The sequence below is a fragment of the Macaca thibetana genome, chromosome 1 (assembly GCF_024542745.1).
Source record: "Macaca thibetana thibetana isolate TM-01 chromosome 1, ASM2454274v1, whole genome shotgun sequence".
Taxonomy (NCBI): domain Eukaryota; kingdom Metazoa; phylum Chordata; class Mammalia; order Primates; family Cercopithecidae; genus Macaca; species Macaca thibetana.
The window spans coordinates 193,856,906-193,876,140 of NC_065578.1; the positions used below are offsets into that span (position 1 = coordinate 193,856,906).

Sequence of the window (19,235 nt, forward strand, 5' to 3'; positions counted from 1 at the left end):
CCCAACACCATGTGTCAGCTGCCAAGGCTTGGGGCTTGCACCCTTTAAAGCAATGCCCCAAGCTGTATCTTGGCCCCTTTTAGCCTCAGCTGGAGCTGGAGTGGCTGAGACTCAAGGTGTCATGCCCCAGGGCCACACAGAGCAGTGGGGCCCCAGGCCCAGCCCACTAAACCATTTTTCTCTCCTAGGCTTCCAGGTCTGTGATAAGAGGGGCTGCCGTGAAGATCTCTGATATGCCCTGGAGACATTTTCCCCATTGTCTTGGCTATTAACATTCTGTTTCTCATTTTTTATGCAAATTTATTCAGCCAGCTTGAATTCTCCCCTGGAAAATGGGTTTTTCTTTTCTACCACTTGGCCAGGCTCCAAGTTTTCCAAACCTTTTTCTCTGCTTCTTTTTTAAACATAAGTTCCAATTTCAAACCATCTCTTTGTGAACACATGTGACTGAAAGCTTTCAGAAAATGCCAGGTCACATCTTGAATTCTTTTCTGTTTAGAAATTTCTTCTGCCAGATACCCTAAATCATCTCTTGAGTTCAAAGTTCCACAGATCTCTAGGGCAGAGGCAAAATGTTGCCAGTCTCTTTGCTAAAGCATAACATGAGTGACCTTTACTCCAGTTCCCACTAAGTTCCGCATCTTCATCTGAGACCACCTCAGCCTGGACATCATTGTCCATATCACTGTCAGCATTTTGGTCAAAACCCTTCAACAAGTCTCTAGGAAGCTCACAACTTTCCCACATCTTCTTTTCTTCTGAGCCTTCCAAACTTTCCCAACCCCTGTCTGTTATCTAGTTCCAAAGATGCTTCCATATTGTCAGGTTACCTTTATATTAGTACCCCACTCTGCCGGTACCAATTCTCTGAATTAGTCCATTTTCACACTGCTATAAAGAATACCTGAAACTGGGTAATTTATGAAGAAAAGAGGTTTAACTGACTCACAGTTCTGCATGGCTGTGGAGGCCTCAGGAAAGTTGACAATCATGGCAGTGGGCAAAGGGGAAGCAGGCACCTTCTTCACAAGGCGGCAGGAGAGAGAGAATGTGCAGGGGAAACTGCCACTTTTAAAACCATCAGCTCTCATGAGAACTCGCTATCACAAGAACAGCATGAGAGAAACTGCCCTGTAATCCAATCACCTTCCCCCAGGTCCCTCTCTTGACACATGAGGATTATAATTCAAGATGAGATTTGACTGGGGACCCAGAACCAAATCATGTCAATACTGAAATGGGATAACTGAACGGTTCACTAAAGGGACTAGTTACAAAGGTATGGGCAGAGTAACAGAAACTAACAAGGGATGGTTCAAGAAGCAGAAGTTCGGGGTTAGTGACAACAGGGAGCCTTTACTACTTCTTGACCTATCAGGGAAAATGGAGAGAACTACCAGAGAGCAGCTGTAATGGAAAGGCTGTCTGACACGAGCTGTGGTCTTCATTGCAGAGGAGAAACTTAAGCAATGTGATCTGGCAAGGAGGAGGAAGTAGAATAAATATCTTGGCCACTCGTTCTCCTTTGATTTGTAGCCACTGGCTTCTACTGGCCAAACCTATGTAAAAGTCCAAGGGCAAGGGGGTCCTTTGATGACGTTCATGGAGGCCAGCTGACCAGGCTTAGAACAGGATGGAGAAGAGCAGAGTGAAGGTCTGGAGGGACAAATGGAAAATGTCTAGCACATCCACTTTCAGGCAGACTGGTACAATAGCTATGGGATAAAGGAATAACAAGACTTGGCTCATTGTGTTTGTGACCTTGACAACAGTTGCTTTTTTGGAAAAACTCAAAGTTAGCATTTATATTGTTATTTTCTGTGTGATCAGATGATTTCTAGCTCAATAATAAAGTCAATTTTCTAACTGAACATTAAGTGAATAGTTTATAATTGCTTAAATATTTTCATGCCACTATAATTAGCCCCAGAATTTATTTATTGATTAAGAGCCATCTCTCTTTTTGGAATATTGAGGTTCAGTTAGTTGTTGGCCAGTGATCTCTGATGGGTAACTCATGTCCCGGAGTTACTTAATACTTTGCCAAGTATATTCTTTTAAGATGATAGTCAGAGAAGCCCATAGTTATCCAGAAAAGTAAGAAAAGATGTCCTCTTTGAGAATCGTTCTGGAAATATAAGTAAACGGACTTACAAACAAATATTAGAGTTTTGGGGGGAGTTTTTTGAATATGGAAGAGTGGATTTTTGCCATTTTGTCAAGATGTATTGCTGTGCACATTTATTTACTCCTTTAGATCTTTATTTTGGTAAATGTTTTTTTTTTAAATTTATTTATTATTATTATTATTATACTTTAAGTTCTAGGGTACATGTGCATAACGTGCAGGTTTGTTACATATGTATACTTGTGCCATGTTGGTGTGCTGCACCCGAGTTGATGGTAAATGTTTTATTTGAGTATTTTAAGGTCCCAGAACTAGGAGAGCCAGCTTGAAGTTTCAATAGAAATAAGTGATACAGCTTCTGTCTTTGAGAATTTCATAATTTTATCAGAGAGATAATTGTGTTGTGTAATACAAAATTAGACAACAACCCAGTGTTCTGCTGTGGGAACATCAGTCTGCCGTGAAGAAACAAGGGTCCTTGTTCAACTAATCCACTTAACAAGTCAACGTAATTTTTGCCAAGTCACTTAACTTATCTGAGCTTCTGTTTCCTCATTGTTAATGTTCCTTTGATCTCTGAAATTCTGTGAAAATCAAATTCCAATTACAGAAATATCCATTGGCTGGGGTTGGTCTGGGAAGACTTCCTAATAACCGTGTTTTCTTTGAGATGTCTAAAGGAAAGTTCAGCCTTGCTTTTCAGAGAGGTTTCCCTTGATAGATGGTTTATGGCATTTTTTTTTTTTCCCCACTGGGCAGTGATCTGCAGAAGTCAGCAAAAATTTTCAAGATCATAGGGCCCGAGGTGAAGTTTAAAAAGCTGTTTCTCCCCTGAAACTGGATGTGTACCTTTTTAAATGATTCCATCTTGTTTGACCAGCTTCCTGCTTTATACTCAAACTGTGGAAATGGTTCTTTTCTGGCATTTTTCACTAACAAAATTAGCAGGAATTAAGGTGAAAGTACATCTTAAACATCACAGTTGGGGAAATACAGGCGTTTGTGTTCTGTTCACTGCATCATTGACTTTTTTTCTGTAAAGACAAAAACTAATGCATTCTATTTCTGAGATATTGTCTTGAAGTGACATTAAAAAACACAATCTTGGAAATATGTGAAATTCTGTTGAAAATATTTTTTCAAAAGAAAACATTTGTATTTAAACTGTAATTTTTTAAAAGCAAAACGTGATTGCAATGGTTATACTTAGTGTTTAAAGAATTTAAGTGAAATAGGATAGCTAACTAAATTTAATAATTCACCTGACATTTCCTTCTGTTATAATTTGTTTTCCTTTATTAATGAGAAATGCTAAGTTAGAGTTGACAAATTAGATTCTTAACACATGAAGACTCTTTTTACTTGAGCTTGCCTTCTGTCTGTCTTTACGAGATAGATTTATGAAGAAGCAATAGGTCTCTGTGAACAACCTGGACAGGTTCAAAACTGGTTATGGTCACACTAAAGTCAGGTTAATATTTGACACTATTCAATGTAAGAAAATTTCTTGGTCTTTGAAGGAAGCCTTGGAGGAAGACTATGTGATAAAGGATAGGTACAAAACAAGTTAGTGCCTAAAATGTAGCCTCTGGCAATGGGATAATATAAACCTTTTCCTTGTGTTTTTATTTCTATTGTACTTATCACTGTGACATCTAAGTAAAGCAATGTGAATTACTATGCTTGTTTGCCTACTATGTAGGTAATACATTTTTAATTGTCTGCTATGTTCTCAGAATGTTGTTCAAGGCAAAGTGAAAAGTTCCTTGTTTAGAAGCCACTTTTCACTCACCATTACTGGAAGCAGCTGGCTTGGGGGGGCAGGTTCTTAGATGATGTTGATTTCCTTCTATATATATATATTTTTTTTTTTTTTCTTCTAAAATAATCAGGATACATGTGCAGAATGTGTTTGTTACATAGGTACACGTGTGCCATGGTGATTTGCTGCATCTATTGACTCGTCCTGTTAGTTCCCTCCCCTCATCCCCCACCCCCCAACAGGCCCTGGTATGTGTTGTTCCCCTCTGTCTGTCTACGTGTTCTCATTGTTCAACTCCCACTTATGAGTAAGAATGTGTAGTATTTGGTTTTCTGTTCCTGTGCTGGTTTGCTGAATGGCTTCCAGCTTCATCCATGTCCCTGCAAAGGACATGATCTGACACCTTGTTATGGCTGCATAGTATTCCATCGTATATATGTACCACATTTTCTTTATCCAGTCTATCATTGATGGGCATTTGGGTTGGTTCCATGTCTTTGCTATTGTAAATAGTGCTGCAGTAAACATACATGTGCATGTGTCTTTATAGTAGAATGATTTATATTCCTTTGGGTACGTATCCAGTAGTGGAATTGCCGGGTCAAATGGTATTTCTGCTTCTAGATCCTTGAGGAATCGCCAGTGCGTATCGCCAGTCATCTTCCGCGGTGGCTGAACTAATTTACATTCCCACCAACAATGTTAAAGCATTCCTATTTCTCCACAGCCTTGCCAGCCCCTCGTTTCCTGACTTTTTAATCATCATTCTAACTGGTATGAGATGGTATCTCATTGTGGTTTTGATTTGCATTTCTCTGATGATCAGTGATGTTTAGCTTTTTTTCATATGTTTGTTGGCCACATAAATGTCTTCTTTTGATAAGTGTTTGTTCATATCCTTTGCCCACTTTTGGATGGGGTTGTTTATTTTTTTCTTATAAATATGTTTAAGTTCCTTGTAAATTCTGGATATTAGACCTTTTCAGATGGGTAGATTGCAAAAATTTTCTCCCATTCTGTAGGTTTCCTGTTCACTGTGATGATAGTTTCTTTTGCTTTGCAGAAGCTCTTTAGTTTAATTAGATCCTATTTGTCAGTTTTTGCTCTTGTTGCAATTGCATTTGGCCTTTTTGTCATGAAGTCTTTGCCCATGCCTGTGTCCTGAATGGTATTGCCTAGGTTTTCTTCTACGGTTTTTATGGTATTGGATTTTACATTTAAGTCTTTAATCCATCTTGACTTAATCTTTGTATAAGGTGTAAGTAAGGGGTCCAGTTTCATTTTTCTGTGTATGGCTAGTCAGTTTTCCCAGCACCATTTACTGAATAGGAGATCCTTTCCCCATTGCTTGTTTTTGTCAGGGTTGTCAAAGATGAGATGGTTGTAGATGTGTGGTATTATTTGTGGGTCTCTATTCTTCTCCATTCGTCTATGTGTCTGTTTTGCTACCTGTAACATGCTGTTTTGGTTACTGATGCTGTTGATTTCTATTATAATGTCATTCAAGGTGAAATGTGGGTTCATTGAGACTCAGACTAAACTTTAGAAGCCTGTTGAACTGTAAACTTTATCATCTACATAATTTACTCCAGAATGTCTTTTAAGTCAAACAGAAGCAGATACTTGACTTGAAATAGATTGAGACTAGTTACTGACCCTTCAGCATGCAAATCATGAAAATAAGACTTCTAGTTAGTTTAAGACATTTCTTCATCATGCATTATGTAATCCATTTAGTATGATTTAAAGAAGGGAACACTTTTGTATGAACAAAAATATTTTGCTGCCTATTGTGAAGTAATTTTTCCTAAAATACAGCATTACAAAATGCAATGTACATTTTTTTCAGTGCATTGTTAGAATTACAAGTCTGATAAGTATGGCTTGATTTTTATTGTTATGATTGTATTGGTTTTTAAAACCTGATTTGTCTTAATAGGGGGTTAAATTGAAAGAATATAGTTGCTGTTTCTAGAAATCAAGCTAACAGTGCAGCTTATATAGGCTGCTTAGTCCAGTGTCTCTCAGAAGGGAGTTTCAATCCCTTCTTGCCATGGTTAAGGAGAGTGGCTAAGAGCAGGAGATCTGGAGTCAAGCTGCCTGGGTTCACCTCTGTTTATAAGCTGTGTGATCTTGGCAAATTTCTTTTTTTAAAAAACTTAAATTTTTATGGTTACATAGTAGGTATATATATTTATGGGGTTCATGAGATAATTTTGATACAGGCCATGCAATGTGAAATAAGCACATTATGGTGAATGTACTGTGTCCCATCAAGCATTTATCCTTTTGATACATTTATCCTTTGATATCCTTTTGTTACAAACAATGCAGTTACACTCTTTAAGTTATTTTAAAATGTGCAATTAAGTTATTATTGGCTACAGTCACCCTACTGTGCTATCAGTAGGTCTTGGTCATTCTTTTTATTTTTATATTTTTGTATTTATTTTATATTTTTGTACCTGTTATTCACCCCCACCTTCCCTACAGCCTCCCACTACTCTTCCCAACTTCTGGTAACCATCTTTCTACTCTCTATGTCCATGAGTTCAATTTTTTTCCATTTTTTTAGAACCCACAGATAAGTGAGAACATGCGATGTTTGTCTTTCTGTGCCTAGCTTATTTCACTTAACATAATGATCTCCAGTTCCATCTCTGTTGTTGCAAATGACTGGATCTTATTCTTTTTTATGGCTTAATGGTACTTCATTATGTATATGTACCACATTTTCTTTATCCATTCAACTGTTGATGGACATTTAGGTTGCTTTCAGATCTTAGCTATTGTACAGTGCTGCAACAGACATAGGAATGCAGATATCTCTTCAATATCCTGATTCCCTTTTATTTGGGTATATACCCTGCAGTGGGATTGCTGGATCATATGGTAGCCCAATTTTTAGTTTTGTGAGAAACCTCCAAACTGTGTTCTCCATAATGGTTTTGCTAATTTACATTCCTAACAACAGTGTACAAGGGTCCCCTGTTCTCCACATCCTCACCAGCATTTTTTATTGCCTGTCTTTTGGATAAGAGCCATTTTAACTGGGATAAGATGATATCTCATTGTAGTTTTGATTACATTTCTCTGATGATTAGTGATGTTGAACACCTTTTCATATGCCTATTTTCCATTTGTATGTCTTCTTTTAAGAAATATCTATTCAGATCTTTTGCCCATTTTGTAGTCAGATTATTAGATTTCCTCCTGTTGAGTTGTTTGAGCTCCTTAGGTGTTCTGGTTATTAATCCCTTGTCAGATGGGTAGTTTGCAAATATTTTCTCCCACTCTGTGGGTTGTCTCTTCACTTTGTTGATTGTTTTATTTGCTGTGCAGAAGGTTTTTAACTTGATGTGATCCCGTTTGTTCCTTTTTGCTTTGGTTGCCTATGTTTGTGGGGTATTGCTCAAGAAATTTTTGCCCAGAGATTTTCTCCCATGTTTTCTTGTAGTAGTTTCATAGTTTGAGGTCTTAGATTTAACACTTTAATCCATTTTTATTTTATTTTTGTATATGGCTGGAGATAGGGGGGTCTAGTTTCATTCTTCTGCATATAGATATCCAGTTTTCCCAGCACCATTTATTAAAGAGGCTGTCTTTTCCCTAGTGTATCTTGTTTGCACTTTTGTTGAAAATGGGTTCACTGTGGGTGTGTGGATATTTTCTGGGTTCTCTATTCTGTTCCATTGGTCTATGTGTCTGTTTTTATGTCAGCACCATGATGTTTGGATTACTATAGCTCTGTAGTATAATTTGAAGTCAGTTAATGTGATTTTTTTAGTTTTGTTATTTTTGCTTAAGATGGTTTTGGCTATTCTGAGTTTTTTGTGGTTCCAGATAAATTCTAGAATTGTTTTTCCTATTTCTATTCTTTGAAGAACGACATTGGTATTTTGATAGGGATTGCACTGAATCTGTAGATTGCTTTAGGTAGTGTGGACATTTTAACAATATTAATTCTTCCAATTCCATGAACATGGAATAGCTTCCCATTTTTTTGGTGTCTTTTTCAAATTATTTCATCAGTGTGCTATAGTTTTCACTGTAGAGATCTTCACTTCATTTCTTTTGTTAATTCTTAGGTATTTTATTTTATTTGTGGCTATTGTAAATGGGATAACTATTTAAAATTTCTTTTTTGGATTGTTCATTGTTGGCATATAGAAGTACCACTGATATTTGTATGATTTTGTATCTTGCAACTTTACTGAATTTATCAGTTCTAAGAGTCTTTTAGTGGAGTCTTTAGGTTTTTCAAAATATAAAATTATATCATCTGTAAACAAGGATAATTTGACTTCTTCCTCTCCAATTTGGATGCCCTTTATATCTTTCTCTTGTCTGATTGTTCTAGCTAGGACTTCCATTATTATGTTGAATAACAGTAGTGATAATGGGCACCCTCGTCATGTTTCAGATCTCAGAGGAAAGGCTTTTAGTTTTTCCCCATTCAGTATGATACTAGCTGTGGGTCTGTTATATGTGTCAAATATGCTTTTATTATGTTGAGGTATGTTCCTTCGGTATTCCGTTTTTTGAGAGTTTTCATCATGAAGGTATGTTGAGTTTTATAAAATACTTTTACAACATCAATGGAAATGATCGTATGGTTTTTATCTTTCATTCTTTTGATATGTCATATCACATTGATTGATTTGCTTATGTTGAACCATCCTTGCATCCCAGGGATAAATCCCACTTGGTCATAATGAATGATCTTTCTAATGTATTGCTGAATTCAGTTTGCTAGTATTTTGTTGACGAGTTTTGCATCAATATTTATCAGAGATATTGACCTGTATTTTTTTTTATTTATTTATTTGTTTATTTATATGTGTCATTGTCTGGTTTTGGTATCAGGGTAATACTGTCCTCATAGAATGAGTTTGGAAGTAGTCCTTCCTCCTCTATTTTTTGGACTTTTCTTTACTGGGAGACTTTATTATGGCTTTGATATCATTACTTCTTATTGGTCTCTTTAGGTTTTGAATTTCTTCCTGGTTCAATCTTAGTAGATTGTATGTGTCTAGTTATTTTTCTGTTTTTTTCTAGAGTTTTCAGTTTATTGGCATATGGTTGCTTGTAGTAGCCATAAAGATTTTTTGAATTTCTCCAGTATCATTTGTAATGGATTTTATTTATTTATTTAGAGACAGAGTCTTGCTCTGTCACCAGATTGGAGTGCAGTGGCACGATCTCAGCTCACTGCAATCTCCTCCTCCCCGGTTCAAGCAATTCTCCTGCCTCAGACTCTCAAGTAGCTGAGACTACAGGCACCTGCCACCACGCCCGGCTAATTTTTGTATTTTTAGTAGAGACAGGGTTTCACTATGTTGACCAGGCTAGTCTCGAACTCTTGACCTCGTGATTCTTCTGCCTCTACCTCCCAAAGTGCTGGGATTACGGGCGTGAGCCACCGCACCCAGCCATTTTGACTTCTTAATAATAGCCATTCTGACTGGTGTGAGATGGTGCCGCATCATGGTTTTGATTTGCATTTCTCTATATGCCACAGTTACAGTGTTATAATGTCCTGTGTTTTTCTGTGTACTTACTATTACCAGTGAGTTTTGTATCTTCAGGTGATTATTTGTTGCTCATTAGTGTCTTTTTCTTTCCGATTGAAGTACTCCCTTTAACATTTCTCATAGAGCAGGTCTGGTGTTGATGAAGTTTCTCAGCTTCTGTTTGTCTGGGAAAGTCTTTATTTCTCCTTCATGTTTGAAGGATATTTTCACTAAATATACTACTATAGGATAAAAGTCTTTTTTTCCTTCACCACTTTAAATATGTAATGCCACTCTCTCCCAGCCTGTAAGGTTCCTATTGAAAAGTCTGTTCCTAGATGTATTGGAGCTCCATTGTTTATTTGCTTCTTTACTCTTGCTGCTTTTAGAATTCTTTCTTTATCCCTGACCTTTGCAGGTAGATTATTAAATGCCTTGAGGTGGTCTTCTTTGGATTAAATCTGTTTGATGTTTTCTATAACCGTCTTGTATTTGGATATTGGTATCTTTCTGTAGGTGTGGGAAGGTCTCTGTTACCAGCCCTTTGAATAAACTTTCTATCCCTATCTCTTTCTCTACTTCTTCTATAAGGCCAATAACTCTTAGATTTGCCCTTTCCAGACTATTTCCTAGATCCTGTAAGTGTACTTCATTGTTTTTTATTCTTTTTTTTGTCTCCTCTGTATATTTTCAAATAGCCTGTCTTCAAGTTCACTAATTCTTTGTTCTGCTTGATCAATTCTGTTATTAAAAGACTCTGATGCCTTTTCAGTATGCTTTTTGCATTTTTCACCTCCAGAATTTCTGCTCAATTCTTTTTAATTATTTCAATCTCATTGTTAAGTTTATCTGATGGAATTCTGAATTTCTTCTCTGCTCTGTGTTATCTTGAATTTCTTGGGTTTCCTTAGCAGAGGTTTGTTGGTTTTTTTTTTTTTTTCCAGGAAACACAAATTTTCATGAAATTTGAAAATTCAAACCACAGCATGACATTAAGAAAACACAAACATTGCTTATCTAGAAGAAAAAGTGTTTTGAACTTTTTCATAAAATATTTAGGAACAAAGAAGTTGAAGCTTGGAGCAGTAGAGTGAGAAATAAGGAATGTGTGGGAGAGAAGGTAGAGTGAAAATAAAGTAGATTAGATTTTTTTTTTGTTGTTAGCACTAAACTGGTTTGCTTCAGGCCCCTAGCCAGGGTTGATTTTGAAACATATAGCAGAGCTATTTTGAATACTCTGAAAGGTCAAACATGTCTGTTTCTTCAGGATTGGTTCCTTGTGCCTTATTCGGTTTATTTGGTAAGTTCATATTTTCCTGGATGATCCTGATACTTGTGGATGTTCATCTGTGTCTGGGCATTGAAAAGTTAGGTATTTACTGTTGTCTTTGCAATTTTGGCATGTTTGTACCCATCCTTCTTAGGAAGGCTTTCCATGTATTTGAAAAGACTTGGGTATTATGATCTAAGCTGTATCTGCTTTAAGGGGCACCCTAAGTCCACTATAAAACTAATGATGAATGTGTAACAGATAGTGTTATAAAATTTAAAAAGAAAAGTGTTACTAAAATTTTTATTGACAAAAACAGATCTATAACTGTTTGAACTCCCCAAAAGGTAAGAATTGTACTTTGGCTCTGATTTATTAATATTATATATCCTTTACAAAATTTTACTTAGTATTATATGTTCAGTAGTTTTTATTTTCATTTGTAAATATAATTTTTGTCATTTTTCTGTCCATCATAAATCCCTTTTTCCTTCATACTGATTTTTTCTACAAAGACCTTTAAAAAACTATTTACCTAGGATTAGTTGCAGCTGAGGCTGCATCATCACAAATCCAGAGATGCTCTTCTTGTATGTCAGAAAAAGATCAGTGAGGGAGATGAGTGTGTGCAATGCAGCTCTAAAGTCACAGGTGGACCTATAAACCACCATCGTTGCTTTGGGAGACATAGGCAACAGAAATCTTAAGTGCTTCATGTAAACTAAGTCATTTAATCCCCATAACTACCTTATGAGGAAAGTACTGTTTCGATTTTTCAGATGGGGAGAATGAGGCTTACAGAGATTAAGTCTTGCCCATGTCTTTTGGACTCTCAAATATTCCTCCATAATTTCCCCCCAAAAAACCCTTTATAGTTTCCTGGATCTTCTCTTTAAGCCACACATTTCAGGGCCATGTCACTTGCTGTAGGCTGCCAGCAAATGGTAGCAGCAGTAGCACCAGCAGCAGCAGACTTACCAGATTGGCGTGCTCATTGCACTCAGCATACTAGCAGTACTAGGCCCAGTTGGTATTTGTTGATTGATGATCAAAGTATCATCAGGAATGGAATGGCTTTCTGATCAATATTATTGAAATATGTGAGGCCAAAGTACAATTTTGCTTGGTAACATAAGCTTAAACTCACTCTTGAACTGAGAGATTGGATTTTTTTAAGTATATCTATATGGAAAAGATTGTTAATTTCATATGATCCATTGTAAAGCTGCGCCTTCCTTTAAACAGTAGCAGAGAGAGGTAGTGGTGTGATTTATTTCACTAAGGACTTGCTTAGTCTTCAAATATAATTTCACTTGCAATTCCAATATTGGTCAAAATTTCCATAAAATCACCTATTTTATGTTATAAAACATATGAATTTTATATTACACTCAATAACATACATATATACACACATATATGCATGTTACAATGTAAAAATTGTTTACTTACCATTGAGTTCTCTCTGTATAGACAGAGACTTTAAGACTTTAAGATACTAAGGCTTTTGGGTACAATAATACCACATTGTCCAGTTCAAGTCACTTCAAGACTTCTGGGTATAATAATACACATCTTCCTTTAAGACTTTAAGATTTCTGGAACAAAGTGTGATTATGTGTGAGGGATCAACTCTTTTATTATGTATAACTTATATTTAAAATATTCAAAAGAGGAAAAATGATTTGGCTTCTTTAAGAAAGTCTGTTTTTGATGCAGTGTAATCTTTAAATGCTCCCCATAAATTACTTTTGATAGAAGCTGGAATCTTCAAGGAAGAAGGAACTAATGATTGTCTGTATAATCATTAGGTTGTGACATTCTCATCAGAGCATCTGTGGCAAACAGCTGAAGGTGTATCTATATGCTACTAAAGTGTTTCTCCCTCTTGAGTTGGCCCTGGAAGGTTAGTGATATGGAAATATCTGAGTCGTAGAAAGTGTAGTTTCCAGTTTTGGCTCAGTTGTTAACCAGCTCTGTGACCTTATTCTAGTCATTTATATTCTCTGGAGCTCAGTTTCTTTATCCATAAAGTGAAGAGTTAAAAACAAAATGATATATAGCTTTAATATCATTTGAGGAAAAAAAAAGCAAAAGGAAACCAAGTTCCTCTTTTTTTCTAGATTTGGCTCAACAAAGCTGAAAAGTAAATTTTCTTTAAATTTTAAAGGTGGCTTTGGTGTGTGTAAGTGTGCATGTGTGTGTGCATATGTGTCAGGCAGGTAGTTGAAAGATCAACCTGTGATGTTTTATCCCAAGTGCAGATGTACCACTGTTATATCTCTAGATGTATCTTTTAACTCTGGGAAGTAAACACAGTTTTTACTGTAAAGGTAAACCAGAAAGTTAAGTTTAAATCAAGTTTGAATATAATTTGTACTTGGAGTAATAAACCTTTTCTCACAGAGGAAACAGCACTGACTTGGGAGTTCGTTTCCAAAAACTCTACTGAACAAGCACAGGTTTGAGCTCGCTTTTGTACCTGTTTCTCTGGCCCTTGGTGGGCTCCCTCTACCAGCTTCTTAGGCTTCTCAGTCACTTGCCTACTTGACTTGAGACTCAGCACGTGTCTTACGAGTAAAAACAACACAATGAATGTTGGTTTCATTTCAGTGGGCTTCCTGTCTTTCTGGATCTTGGATCCTCATACCCTGGCTGCCTTAAAAGCTCTCCAAATCTTTGATATCCTACTTTTCTAGTTGTTCTTGGAAGTAGCATTGGTTTGCTATGAGCTACTTTGTCATAGCCAGAAGCAATGGTTCTTCAGTTTATTTTCTTTGTATTAAAACTGTTTTCTGGATAGAGTATAGTGCAAAATTCTGCTGCCCAATTCAGAATTAAAGAGTGTGGCTGGCAGGTTTGGTGGATAGGCTACGTGGATAAACGGAAGTACCAGGTTTCATTGATTTTTCATTTGCTTTAGTTAGATGTGTCATTTCTTCTATTTCGTATTTATTTTAGTGAAGGCAACATTTCAATTATGTATTTAAGTAAATATTTTATTATAGATAGTAAAAATTTCAATAATTTACTAATATTTAAATTTTTATTTGTAAGTGAGTACAATACTAGAATGCACAGTGAAACCTAAACTCAAAAAAGCTGTATTGTTATATAGTCAATATGAAAAATACATATGATGAAAGGCTTTTGCAAATGTCATAGTATGTCTATTATTTTACATTTATTTTCTCTTGAGTAATCAGCATCATTTAAATATGTCTTTGGATGATTGTGGGAAAAATAAAAGTGTCTTAAAAACTACTCATCTACATTATAGTTTATGGATATATTATAAACATAATAAGACATACAACTTCTACCATTAGAATTTATAAGTCAATTATTAACATAAAAAGAATCCCCAAATTTACCCTAACCAGAGCATCAGATGGCAAATCCAGAATTAGCAATAAAACTCCTAGATTCCCTTCTTCCCTATGCTTTTATTTGCTTATTATAATGAAGGGCCTTTGGGGCGAGGGTATTTTTACTAACATATATAATGGGAAATCCTGCTCGATAGTCAAGGGAAAAGGACCCATCTTTGACTTATTTTTTTTCATTTTTTGCTTTCTGTGGTAGCCCTAAGAATGTACTTCACAGACCTCCAACTACAGGCAACCTAAATGACCAAGGGTCCCAGCTGCTGTTCTCTGAAATCCACTGCTGCTTTTGTGCTGAGCACTTGTTTCCCAAAGGCTGCTCCCAGCCAGTGATTGAGAGGAACAGGGATACTAAAGCTGGCCCCTCCGTGTCCTTGGGAGTCACCTGGCTCTAGCACTTCCTGATGGGCTTACTGAACCTTCCTTAGAGGGTGTAGCAATCTGGGATGATTCTACTTAACCTTGCTTGCACCTCTCCACCACTCTGTGTCAAACTTGCATTGTTTTTTGTCAGCTTTTCTAGTCTTCCTTGGCTCCCTCCTCATTTTATATTACAGGAATTTTCCTTAATGAAATTCTTGCATGTTCAGTCTTGTCTTCACATTTATTTTCAGAGGTCCTAGACTAACACATTCTCTATTTCTATAAAAAGATACTATCATATGTAATTACTAAGGAAAAAAGATGTTTACTATAATTTTAATGGTAATATTCTGATACTACTAGATTCTCAAATTTAGGGAAGTCAAAACTTCATATAATTGAGAGCTATCCTCAGAAATGTATGCTTATATTAATTTATTGATAGTCTCTATGTAAACTTGCTTTCAGAAGGACTGAATTGCTACCACAGTAAAATCAGGAGCTCATGTTCTCAGAAAATGTTAATTTACTCAGGATGATTAGATGGCTATAAAGTAATAAGCAATCCATAAGTCATCTCTGAGATATGAGAAATTAAAAGGAAATATTTCTGAGGGTGTGTTGATAACTGATATTTTGTTGAAAAGCAGAAAAATTCAATACAATAGGTAGGAGTAAGTTTGTTTTTTGCAAATTGGTAATTCTTGCTTTCATTTTGTGTGACTTACAGGAGAGTGCTTGTTCTTTATATGTTAGTGTTAAAATTCTTCTGTCTTTCTTTGCAGAGTCATAGTGAAAGATTCGTTTTCATCGCAGAGTGGTATGATCCAAATGCTTCACTTCTTCGACGTTATGAGCTTTTATTTTACCCAGGGGATGGATCTGTTGAAATGGTAAATAAGTCTTTCTTTGCTTGAATGTCGGCAAAGGGGATGAACATGGGAACCATTGCCTTTTATATAATTGCTTTTTAAAAACACATTTATATGTGTGTGTGTGTGTGTATATATATATGGAAATTCTTTTTAAAGATATTCATTATAATTTCAATATAAGAAGTTAACTTGTGCCTTTACTTTTAATGTCAAAGATAGGAAATTTTTTTTGTTGTTGTTAGAAGACTGAAGTGGGGGTCGGGCACGGTGACTCATGCCTGTAATCCCAGCACTTTGGGAGGCTGAGGTGGGTGGATTACTTGAGATCAGGAGTTCGAGACTAGCCTGACCAACATGGTGAAAACCTGTCTTTACTAAAAATACACGAAATTAGCCGGGTGTGGTGGTACATGCCTGTCATCCCACCTACTCAGGAGGCTGAGGCAGGAGAATGGCTTGAACTCAGGAGGTGGAGGTTGCAGTGAGCTGAGATCACGCCACCGCACTCCAGCCTGGGGGACAGAATGAGCCTCTATCTCAAAAAAAAAAAAAAAGAAAAGAAAAAAAAAAGACTGAAATGGGATTATTCATGTTTTGGATAATAAATAACCAATAAGTGATTATAGATAAGGATTATTATGGTCATAAATATGTCCTCATTATTGAAAGCTGTTACTGCTACAAAAAGTCAAATTGAGAGGATCAAGCTAAGAGGCTTCTGTTTATTTCTTTGTGTTTCTTCATTGGCAACACAATTTTAACAAGTGGATCTTTTTGGTATTGGGATTTTGTGTACACAAAAAAGCAGAAATTTGGGTGTATGACTCTTTCTTTAGCATTTTGTAAGGACTACTGAAATGATTTGGTAATAAACAAATCTTTCTATTCAGGGTTTTAAGAGTATTAAATGTGTAATAAAAAGCTTTTATGTTATTACCAGATTGGATTCAGAAATATGGAAGTAATTAAAAATTATGATTTATATTTGTAACAAAAAAGAAACAGAATATAACTTATCTTTGATAAGACAGAATTAAGAATTATTTCTACCTTATGATAAGATTAACTTTCCTTATTCATAAATTTTGTTTGTTTGTTTGTTATATTCTTGTGTCTGGTTCTAGCATGATGTAAAGAATCATCGCACCTTTTTAAAGCGGACCAAATATGATAGCCTGCACTTGGAAGATTTATTTATAGGCAACAAAGTGAATGTCTTTTCTCGACAATTGGTATTAATTGACTATGGGGATCAATATACAGCTCGCCAGCTGGGCAGTAGGAAAGAAAAGTAAGAAAACAATTATATAATCTTTTTACATTTTGTAACTTTGGGTTCAAAGTCAATCTGAATCAAGACTGGGAGTATTTAACCATATGAGGATGGATAGGACCTGGAAAATGGTTGTCTTCATTCTGTCTTTTTCTTTTTTTCAATTAAAAAAAATTGATAATATCATAGTTGTACATGTCTCATCTGACTTAATTCATATTTATGTCTCCTATGCAACTTAGCACATCTCAGAGATACAGTCATCTGTAAAAGGGGCTAAGAAAAAAACGGAAGTGAGAAAGAACAACTTGTAGATACAGCTGAAAATTAGACTTATAGAAAACAAGGACTTCTGATGTTTTCCTTCTGAATATTGATTTTCAATATTATCAAGATGACTTTTTAACTTTTAAATTCTCTACATTTATGAATTTCAACTTTCTGAGATTAGAATTAATTATATTTGAAATGAAAATTTAAGTCCTTTGTCATCTCTCTTGGATCTAATTTCTGTAGCTTATATTTTGTATGGTTTGGGGACTTTTTTTTTTTTAACTGTAGAGTGATTGGTGCTATAATTAAAATAGGGATTATTTGTAGAAGTTAAGGCTATATGTATAAAAGGTTCCAAAAATGATTTAATTCAATAGGAAAAACAAATCAGTCACACTATTTTTTGAGATCTGCTACTCAAATGACTAGTTGATTGCCTAACATCTGAGTCACTCTCATAGTAATGAGAGATCTCTTTCTGTGACTTCCATAGTCTTTCTGTATAAGCACTTTATGGTTCTTGAGGTGATTGGATTCTCAGTGTGGGTGTTAGTACACAAAGGGTGATGGATCAGAGGGGTGGTGAATGCCTCGTAACAAAGGAAGACCAAACACTTTCTTTGAAATAGGATAAAAATTTCAGGTATTAGATAAATAAACAGGAATCTTTTAATGTTGTGGGATCTTATGTAAAAGTCTATGGAATTAAGGAAATGCCAACCATAATTCCTTGATTTAAAACTAATAAATATGTGTAGCATTCATTTATGGAGCACATACTATATGCCAGACACTCTAATATGCACTTTACATACACCTCAGTTCAAGACTGCTTTATTTTATTTAATTATTTTTTTAAGCGGAGTCTGACTCTGTCATCACCCAGGCTGAAGTGAAGTGGCATAATCATAGCCCACTGCACCCTTGACTTCCCATGCTCAAGTCATCCTCCCATCTCAGCCTCCCAGGTAGCTGGAACTACAACCATGCACCACTATGCCTGGCTAATTTTTTGGTATTTTGCAGGAGATGGGGTTTGGCCATCTTGCCCAGGCTGGAAGACTACTTTAAATTTTTATTTAAACTAGCAAAATAAGTGAGTTAGAGAGTCAGGGTTAACAGTCTGACCTAAGAAAAATAAAATATCAGCCATAAAAATCATAATTTTTATATTTTAACTATGATTTAACTGAAGTGAATGTTGTTAAATCTATCTTATAGAATGGGTAAGTAACTAGTCCACAGTAACACAGCTAGAAAGTAAAGGGAAACCAGAAAACCATGTTTTGTTTTTCTCTAAAATTCATTCTCTTTCTACTAAACCTCTAATTAATATGCTGGCAAATACTGTTGAATGGGACTGATTTTAAAACAGGATGAACAGAAGAATTCTATTTTAATGTAAAAACAAATTTGAAGTATTTGGGCTTTATATAGTTACTGAAAATATACGTAGTATATATTTTACTGACTCAAATTGATTCACCATTTTCTTTTCTTATTCTTTCTTAATTGCATATGGGTTAGTAAATCCAGCAACCATTTGGGTAATTTAAATAAACTTCCTCCAAACCGAAGAGTTTCAAAAATGTATTGTTTTATTTAAATGGCCAAAAGTAAGCATATGGAAATATATGGGTATGTGTATCAGCGTTCCACAGAAACACCTTCTGTGGTTTAGTCTAGTTCTCAGTTTTGTATAGTGTTTAGTCTAGTTCTCAGTTTTAGTCTAGTTCTCAGTTTTGTATAGTGTTGAAAAAAATTTATGAACTAATTACATTTTCAACTCTTTTCTTTCTATAGTAAAGCCTGTAGTGAGGAGGATGAGTGAAATTGATCCCCATAGAGCCTATCAGCTAACGGGGGAGCAGTTATCCAGATAATTTAATATAATTCAGCTTAACTCATGAACTAGCTTCAGCTTTCCGATTCCCTTTGACTGTAGAAATCTGACATTTGATTCACATTTCTATCTTCTCTTTATAAAGATCCTCTAATCAAATGGATAAAGGTTACAAGTTGTCAATGAGTCAGTCTTTGATATTAATTTTAGCTAGTAATCAATTGATACTTTATGATTCTGTTGTTTAGATGTAGAGACGCAATACAATTTGTGTCTTTCTAAAAATTTATTACCTCAAACCAGAAATAATTAAATAGTTCTCATATGATGAGTCAGTGTGTGTATGTATGCATGTGTATGAATGATAGAGGAATTTTATATGAATAGACAGCTATTCCCCAGGTGATAAGCGAGGTATTAAATGTTTACTTTGATAGCTTATATCTTTAGTAAGAAGTTTATAAAAATCAATGAAAAATAATGCTAGTATCCTATTTAAAACTCCATTAATTTTAAGTACTGAGCCACATATTTACATTCAGCAATCCT

General features: G+C 35.5%; 1 protein-coding gene across 3 annotated transcripts in view; it reads left to right on the plus strand.

The window, feature by feature from the left end:
- NME7 (NME/NM23 family member 7) overlaps window positions 1-19,235 on the plus strand; it is a 218,374-nt gene that overhangs the window by 21,101 nt on the left and 178,038 nt on the right. For all 3 annotated transcript variants that reach the window (XM_050784788.1, XM_050784797.1, XM_050784787.1), the window contains exons 2-3: window positions 15,208-15,315; window positions 16,422-16,588. In XM_050784788.1, the coding sequence (XP_050640745.1) occupies window positions 15,208-15,315; window positions 16,422-16,588 (275 nt within the window). The remainder of the gene's footprint in view (window positions 1-15,207; window positions 15,316-16,421; window positions 16,589-19,235) is intronic.